This window comes from Phyllostomus discolor, chromosome 8, assembly GCF_004126475.2.
Source record: "Phyllostomus discolor isolate MPI-MPIP mPhyDis1 chromosome 8, mPhyDis1.pri.v3, whole genome shotgun sequence".
NCBI classification, from domain to species: Eukaryota; Metazoa; Chordata; class Mammalia; order Chiroptera; family Phyllostomidae; genus Phyllostomus; species Phyllostomus discolor.
In genome coordinates, this window is record NC_040910.2 from 15,934,677 (window position 1) to 15,943,437 (window position 8,761).

An 8,761-nucleotide genomic window follows, 5' to 3' on the forward strand; every position below is an offset into this window, starting at 1 on the left:
TTGTCAACACCGATTGTGCCCAGCTTTTTGGTAATGGCCACCCTAATGGGTACGGAGGAAAAAAATTTTAATAGCTAGGTCTGCACCGCAGTGGGACAAGCTGTCCCGGGATGCAGGGGCTGGTGGATGTGCTCCAGCAAAGACCGGACAGACTGACATGTTCGCCAGGACAAACCGTGCTCTGTCCGAGTGTGTCTGATCACAGGGCAGGTAGGGGCTGAAACCCAGCCCCTACTCACAAACACCTTTCACATTCCAAAGTGCAAACCCAGGTATACAGCTGCCCCTTCTGGAGGAAGCAATGACACTTAACTTTTCTAAAAATATTGTCAGCTTTCCAGGCCCTGGTCTCCAAGGGGCACTTTTTCCTTTCTTTTTTTTTTTAATGCAAATTAAGGCATTTATGAAAGCTACTGGTTATCCTGGCTGGCTGACTCCTCATCATGGGGTTGTGGTAGCTAGAACAGGTTAATGATACCTCGTCCACCTGGACCAGATGACTAACTATTAAGGCCCCTTTCAATGGTGATACTCCATAGATCTCTGACGGTTTTACAAAATGCCCCACCCCCCAATGCTCTGACACTCCATGCACTGACAGTGGAGTTTACTTCTCTCACCTTGAACCTGGGATCTGTTTGACTATAGAATTCTGCAGAAGTGACACTGGACCAGTTTCCAGGCCCAGACCTTAGAAAACTGGCAGCTCCCACTTTCTGTCTCTTGAACACTCCGTCTTGGAACCTGGCCACCCCGCTATGAGGAAGCCTGAACCACTTTGTAGAGAGACACACATGATGAAAAACTAACACTCATCACCGAGTAAGCGAACTCTCTTGGAAGCAGAGCCTCCAGCCCCAGCAAAGATGAGCTGTCCCAGCCGAGACCCACCCAAATTGCAGACTGATGAGTAAAGTAAACGACTGTAGTGGTTTTTGGCTGCTACTGTTTCAGGGTGATTTTCTCTAGCTACAGTCGATAACTGACACAGTCTGAGACATGAAGTGACCAGTTCCCCAAGTGCACATGTCCACGACGGGCCTCGCCCCAGCAGACCTCCAAGGCAGGGCCTTCTCTAAGGGGCCTTCAATGGTCCCTCCTCTCCTCTCCCAGTCCCCAATTTAGGATAAAATAAATCTCTCTCATGTAAGGAGGCTGAGTCCCACCTTCTACACATCTGCACCCTCATTGTTTGGGTTTCTTGAGGAATCATGGGTTTCTCTGAGCCACACGCTGGACCCCTCCATGGACTCTCCTGGCGTGTGCTTTGCCCTGGTCTAGTTTTTTCTTTTTTCTGTTTTTTTTTTTTTACATTTTTGAAGATATATTTTACTGATTATGCTATTACAGTTTCCCATTTTCCTTCACTCCCCTCCACCCTGCACACCCCCTCCCACACACATTCCTCCCCTTTAGTTCATGTCCATGTGTCATAAGTTCTACACTTCCCATACTATTCTTGCCCTCCCCCTGTCTATCTTCTACCTACCATCTATGCTACTTATTCTCCATACCTTTTCCCGCTGTCTTTTCCTCCCACTCCCCTGTTGCTATCCCTCCATGTGATCTCTCTTTCTGTGGTTCTGTTCCTGTTCTCCTTGTTTCCTTGCCTTGGTCTAGTATTATGCCGCCTTGGGGGGCTGGCTTCAAGGGACAAGGTAGAGGCGAAATGTACTTGATCCAGTAAACTGCTGTCCACGTTGGTTCTTTAACTTGCTCTGAGCTTAAGAGATTCACACAAGCCAAGCAAAGCAGGAGGGGGTGCAGAGGAGAAGCCGTGCCTGGGCCCTGGCCAGCTCTGTCTGCAGCGGCTCCTCACAGATCAGACCTGCTGCATTTCCTAGGACGGGACTGGGTTTCTCTCCAAGGCCTTCGGCGGGTTCTCACGCTTGTCAGTTAAACTATCCTCCTTCGGGGATTACCGCCCCCTCCCGCCCCACCTTCATTTCAGGAAGGAAATAGTTAAAACAAGACTCCAGCCCTTCAGGGCCTGGGAGGGGGCGGTGGCAGCTTGTGCTTTATAGTGGTTGCCTCTAAAAAGGGCTGGAAGCTTAGGACATTCTTGCTGTCCTAGAGTGGAGGAGGTCTGGGAGATCTTGGAGGAGAAGGGGAGGTCGGGCAGGCGGGGGGGCGTGTGTTCCTCCGGAGTTTTCTTTTTCTCGCTAGCCCTTGCACGCGCACGCGCGCGCACAGAAGTCATCCCTGTGGACTGGCGATTGTGGACTGGAGGTGGAGAGGCTCCATCCCAGCTGGTGGCCGGAGGCTGGCTGCCTGGGAGACCTCCCCACCGAAGCGGTTCCCAGGAAGTTTTGCAAAGTAGATGCAACAGTGCAGCCGGGGCCGCCGCCGTGCAGGAGCCCGGGACCCACGCCACCCACGCTACCCACTCTCGCCGGCTCCGCTTCCTCTGGTCCAGGCGCCGTGCGCGGACCAGGCAACCGTCTGCGCCCGCCTAGCTCCACGGTGGGTGCAACTCTTTCCTCTCGGGGCTGGGCAGGGCTGGGGGAAAAGCTTCCTGAGCTCCTTGGCTGGGAGGAGAAGGAGCCGGCATCGTTTTTGCCCGGCGCCCTGCGCGCAACCCTCCACCCAAGGGCTGGCACCCACCTGCCCAGGGGCGCGTGGCGGCCCGGGCGCCTTCCTAGAAGGGGTGCACTCGAGAAACGCCTGGGCTTTGGGGTCTGTTTGAAAGCCCCTCAGCCTCCCCAGGCGGGATTCGGATTTTCAGTTAAAGAATATATACAGTTCTCCCTGGGTATCTCTTTTCCCCAGGCATGCAAGAACTTGGTGGAACTTCACGCCCCTGTCCCAGGCTCCAGAGCCTACTTGTGAAGTGTGTCCCGCAGCCTTCCTTACTCACTTGCTTCTCCTCCCTGCACACCCGCGGTTACCAAGGGTAGCCATGGGCAATCGGTGTCAGGGACACATCTTTTGGAAAACCCCCAGTGCAGCTGGTTTGGAAACCTGCTTGTGGGTGTCTGGGCGTTTGGTTCTATGCTGTCCTTTGAAGGGCACTTGTTGCCTTTCACGTGCAGAAAACTAGGGCTGTTTCTAGATTATCAGCCTCTGTTTACACCATCCGAATGGCGCTCCCCGATAGAGCTGGCAGCTGAGGGGGTTGGGTAGGAGGCAGATTGAAGTCAGACTTTGTCAGTAAGGGGAGTTGCTGATTTATTACCCAGCAAAAAAAACCCTACAGAAAACTTGCAAAGAGTGCCTAGTTTTTTTGTTTCTCCTTTTGTAGATGCTTACAGCTTCCTCTGTCCCTCTCCCATGCCTTCTGTTTTAAGTGCTAAGAAACACCTCAACAATCGTTTCAGGTAAACTAAGTGCTCTGAATTCAGGCCATTTGGGTAAAGCCAGAATTTCCAAATTATTGTACTAATTACAGGTAAGCATCGATCTTAGGAATCAGAGATGTTAAATGGTTAACGTGTAATCATTAGGATTCATTCCTCTTCCTTAATAATGGCTTTTGAACTTCAGCAAATTCTTATACGCCACATAGAAAAAATGCTGAATCTATAAACCATGTCCTGGAGGTCCGAACCTGAGATGCTTTTTCTCTAGAGCCGTGACTGATTATCCCAAGCACAGCATGACTTCGACCCGTGGAAATGAGCTACAGGCTCGTCCTGGGAGGAACATGCATTTGAAGAGGCTTCTTTTGTGGGGGTTTGTGTTTTTCACCCAGTGTATGGTATTCACATGCCTTTGCCAGGTACCCCTTACCTCTGCAGCCTAACCTCTGTAGAGAGCTGACGGAGATGTCATCAGAAATGATCTCCGTGGTGGTATCCTTGTTGGCGGGGGAAGGAACACGGCTTTAATGATCACTAGCTCACATTTTGTTAAGAACCCACAGCCTTGGCCTTCTTAGCTCCTGCCGTAATCAGCTGACCGAGCGACCCAACAATCCAGTGCTCAAAGACTAAGGTTGTTCATTTCATGGGTGGCAGGATACCCCCATGGCCAGGTTAGTTCACCAGATAGCCTTCCAACAGACTCTAAGGGGCAAAGACACATTCCATTTCTGGAAGAAGCCTTGCCTCTCTTAGTTGTAAGACAACTATTGCTGAGGTTTCCATTCCGATTGGGAAACTGGGAGGCTTTAGTCACTAAACAGCACAAGATCCACTGAAGTGTTTTCCCTGTCCCATCTCTGATCTGGGGAGGAGGGTGCCGGTGTGCTGTGTGCTGTGTTCTCGGAGTCCTGGTCCCCACCGCCGAATGGAGGTAGTGTCAATATTCGGTCAGATTTCACTCCAAACTATAAGAAGCTAGAAAAAAACTGCAAACTACTTACAAGTCCAAGTAGATCTGATATTTACATAGTTGCCCCTAGCTTAGAAAATTGATGTTTTTATCATTTATTTTTACAAGATCAGGCTGAGTCAAGTCCTATAAGCAAAGTAAAGTGAGGTATTGTATCTTTCATGCTGCACCCTGGCCATAAAAACTTGACTAAACTCCCTAGAGACTCGGTCTCCTCATGAGTGAAATGGGGATAGTGCCCCTGCTGACCTACGGTTGTCAAGCTCAAGTCAGGGGGCAGATATATGCATAACAGAATGTATTACTGCTATAAATAAAATGTTATTATTTCCGGTTCCTAGGGAAAGTCTCAGGAGAAGGCCCAAGTATGCAGTGTTTGTACCTTACAGTTACTTTAGACCTACTATACAAGCTGAATAAGTCTTATTTCATCCACATATTGACTACAGCTAAGCTTCATTGATAACTATCAAAGATAACTCAAAATTCCTAAAAGCGGTATCATATTTCATCCACATATTGAGTAAACCTAAGCTTTATTGATAACTGGCAAAGATCACTGTCCAAGTCCCTAAAACTGGTTAATGCCAACCATGAATAGATTGAGAAAAGACACAATTTTAAAAAATTCCATTATATGTCATAGACACACACATCACTGCATAAATGAGCTTACTTTATTTAAAGATTTATAAAAACTCACAAAAAAAGAAAACATAAAACTACTTCAATGGGAGGTGCCACCAACCCCACCCATTTTCCCAACATCTCGTCTCTAAGGGTTAAAGTGGAAACCTAGACTTCCTGGGCAAGAAGGACCACTTGCTCTCTGCCAGTGACGAAAACAAGCGAACCAACACACAAACGGAAGCTTCATTAAAACATTTCAGGCGCTAAGGAAAGCATGAGAATGAGAGACAGTGTAGTCTAGTGGTTAAGAGCTGAGGCTCGAAGTTGGATTGACTTGCCCCAGAATCCCAGCACCGCTGCCCAGAACCTGCGCCTTTGACGGGCATCCTGACGTTGCTGAGCCTCTGTTTCCCAGTCTTTATAATGGACCTGTGTCTGCTTCACGGGCCATGGTCTAGATCAGATGGCATCGTGCGTGTGCAGTGCTCATCACTGTGACAAGGCACGGGTCTGCTAGAAAACCAAATGGCGTGCCTGGCCTGGGAAGGTCCATTAGTCCCAGTTTCACTCATTGGCAGATAATTATGATAATAATTTATCATATGGAAATGGAATGGAAAAGCCAGAAACTACTGTCAGAATATGTAGGTCATACAGATAAATCATCAAGGTGTTCAATAAAATAAATATTTTGTCTTTATCTGTTATGTCACGTTTAATTAAGACTAAAATTGTGAGCCCTGGCTGGTGTGGCTCAGTGGATTGAGCACCGGCCTGCAAACCAAAGGGTCGCCAGTTGGATCCCCAGTCAGGGCACTTGCCTGGGTTGCAGGCCAGGTCCCCAGTAGGGGGCGTGCAAGAGGCAACCACACACTGATGTTTCTCTTTCTCCTTCCCTTCCCCCTCTCTAAAAATAAATAAATAAAATCTTTTAAAAAACACAACTAAAATTGTTACGTGTATTGATGGTGTTAACCAGAGTTCTGATAGTAAACTAACAGTTTGTGACACTTCGCATGGCTAACTATGTTGCATTTTATCCCCATGTTCATAATTTACCATGTGTAAAACAGCACACGTTTTGGAATATTGGGTTCTTAATTATAGAATTGGTCATTTTATGCTTTAACACTATGTAAATTACTCAGCATAGAATGCCTTTTCTCTTCCACTAATAAAATTTATCCCAATGCTCAAAGATTTTTTAATTCACATTCTTATCAGCCTAGGTATAATGAATAGAAAACAGTAGGATACTTCTAAATCTACTACTAAAACAAAAACCTGACACGTCCTCATGCATTTTATAACCTAGATAATAAGTACAGCAGTGGGCAGAGATGAGAGATGAGAGAGATGGACAGACAACTTGCCCTCACAGAGCTTTGGTCCCTTCGGGTTTGCTCTGCTTTGGGGTAAGCTGACACAGATACAGAAGTAGATACACAAAATTTCACCAACTTTGATAAGTGTTTCTAAATGCATGCTCATATGGCAGCTGTCACAGCACAATCTAACAAAATTGTTTCAAATAAAGTTAAAGAAAACTAAGTGGAACTAGAGCCATCGCACAGAAGAAAACCAAACGAACTCTTGGCCGACCCAATATCTTACCGTTACCCAATAGCAATGCATAATCATTGACTACCATCTTACTGGTAGCTGAATTCTGTAACCAAATTATTTTTTCTCCCACTTTTTAGGTGGAAAAAAAGTGAGTGTGTGAAAGCAGCACAATAAGAGGCATTTCCTCAGATTTGCATCAAGATGGAAACGTTTTGCTTCAGGGTGTCCTTTTGGGTGGCGCTGGTTGGATGTGTGATTAGCGGTCATTCTGAGAGCTACAATGCAAATCTGAGCACTCATGCGGAAGATGTTACCACTTTTCACGGGACAGAGCTCAGCTTCCCGGTGACCACGCATCGACCCTCCAAGCTGGCCCTACCCAGCAATGGCTCGATGCCCAACTACTGCCCACAGCAGACGAAGATTACTTCAGCTTTCAAGTACATTACCACCGTGATATCTTGTACTATTTTCATCGTGGGAATGGTGGGGAATGCAACTCTGCTCAGGATCATTTACCAGAACAAGTGTATGAGGAATGGCCCCAACGCGCTGATAGCCAGCCTCGCCCTCGGAGACCTTATCTATGTGGTCATTGATCTCCCCATCAATGTATTTAAGGTAGGAAGTCGCCACAACTATTATTTACAGGTTTGAACCTGTGCTCTGATTCCACAGTAAGAGAGTTGCTGCAGACTCTTCTGACCTGAATTTTATAATCTATTCCTTACTGAGAGCAGTTTCTGCAATCTTACAGCTAGCGGCATTTTAAATTTTTATTGTTCGTTAAATGTTACACTTCTTTTCTAACTTAATTGTTAACCAAATAGTATTCTGGGAATGACTCTTCAAAGGTGTCTTTCATGCACGGGATTCTTTTGCCATCCCTGAGCTTGCTGAGTAGCTGGGCAATCCCGGGGAGATCACTTGATTTTTCTGAGACTCGATTTTCAGAGAGAGACCTATTGGGCCCCAAAAGTACTTAAAATAAATGCATTCAGTTGCATTTACCTTTCTAACGTGATGCTGTTCAGAAGCCCGATATCCACAGTGTGGCTTGAAAGGAAAAGCGCCTATTTCACTCCGGCAGCCTAGATTCATGGGTGGAGCCACAGCACATGCAGGCTTTCCCCTGGTGCCTGAGCGCCTGAGAGATAGCGGGCCCACGTGACTGCGGGCCGGGGTGGGCCTCAGTGAGCAGAATCACCGAAACCATTCACAGCAGGCATCCGCGCACGGTTGCCGCCTCTGCTGCTCCAGTTTACATTTAGAGAGTGCCCACTGTGTGTCGTCCCCCCCACCAAGCCGGGCAATAGGGTCCAAAAAGGCAAATTAAACAAAGTTAGTGCCTGAGTGAGAGAGGGAGATAACTTATTCACTGTTGCTGTGGTCTCCTTGTTTCCAGGGCTATTTAGCACCAAAACGAACTGCAGCCAGAAGGAATTGGGGGAGTCCATATTTGGTCTTGTGATCGTGAGGGGAAATTGCTGCAAGAATTCAAATGAACCAAAATTCAAATAAAACTGTGATCCATGCCAGATACTACAGCATGTCTTCATTCTAAGCCCAGGAAAAGCACTTTCCTCAGCCTTGAGTTCTTCTTCTATTTACTATCCATGCAAATGAAACTATTCTGCACAATCCTATTTTGAAATAGGACTTTAAATGGCAAGTGTTGTCAATTGAAGGCATAGCTTTTAAGGAGAACAGTAGCCTTTTGGTTTCCAACAGATACACTTAAACAGTGGCAAATTATCCTAGAGTACCAGAAAAATCAGTGGTCAGACAGTAAAGATGTAAGCAATGGTCACAATTTTCAAAACTACAAATAAAAAAAAACATTGCAAATTATCCAGCGCACTATAAAATTGAGGAAATTAGACAAGTGATTTTTTAAAAAATCACATACCATCTCTTTCCACAGACTAGCATGAATACATGTTTTCTACTTGAAATTCAAATGGAATTACAGAACCAAACAATGAGGCAAAATGAAAATGTGTAATTAATTTAAAATGTTTAACATATGCTACGGAATTTTATTTTTTTCCTTTAAAAGGTAATTTTCTCTTTATGAAGTATTATGTGTATTCAACACCTGACTTTCTCATGACTTCTTTAATAATAGATTTGAAAATGTTGTTATGACTCACTCAAAATTTGACTTCTCAGCAGTCACTGTGTGGGGGGTTAAAAAGTGATTATTCGTGCTTTGACACCAGTTAACCAACCCATCATGGCTCACAAGAGTAATTAACCATCTTTGAATTAATGATCCCCATTGGAACATATG

At 46.1% G+C, this 8,761-nt stretch overlaps 1 protein-coding gene across 3 annotated transcripts; it reads left to right on the forward strand.

Annotated features, from left to right (window-relative positions):
• The first annotated feature begins 2,025 nt into the window (after window positions 1-2,025).
• Window positions 2,026-8,319, forward strand: LOC114503525 (endothelin-1 receptor-like). 3 transcript variants are annotated; one of them, XM_036031863.1, is made up of 3 exons: window positions 2,027-2,463; window positions 3,127-3,131; window positions 6,610-8,319. In XM_036031863.1, the coding sequence occupies exon 3, from the start codon at window positions 6,670-6,672 to the stop codon at window positions 7,123-7,125; it is 456 nt and encodes a 151-aa protein (XP_035887756.1). In that variant the 5' UTR covers window positions 2,027-2,463; window positions 3,127-3,131; window positions 6,610-6,669; the 3' UTR covers window positions 7,126-8,319. The 3 variants fall into 3 exon arrangements, with proteins under 3 accessions (XP_035887757.1, XP_035887756.1, XP_035887755.1); XM_036031864.1 differs by lacking the exon at window positions 3,127-3,131 and having other exon boundaries at window positions 2,026-2,464; window positions 6,620-8,319; XM_036031862.1 differs by lacking the exon at window positions 3,127-3,131 and having other exon boundaries at window positions 2,029-2,463; window positions 6,606-8,319.
• The last annotated feature ends 442 nt before the right edge of the window (window positions 8,320-8,761 follow it).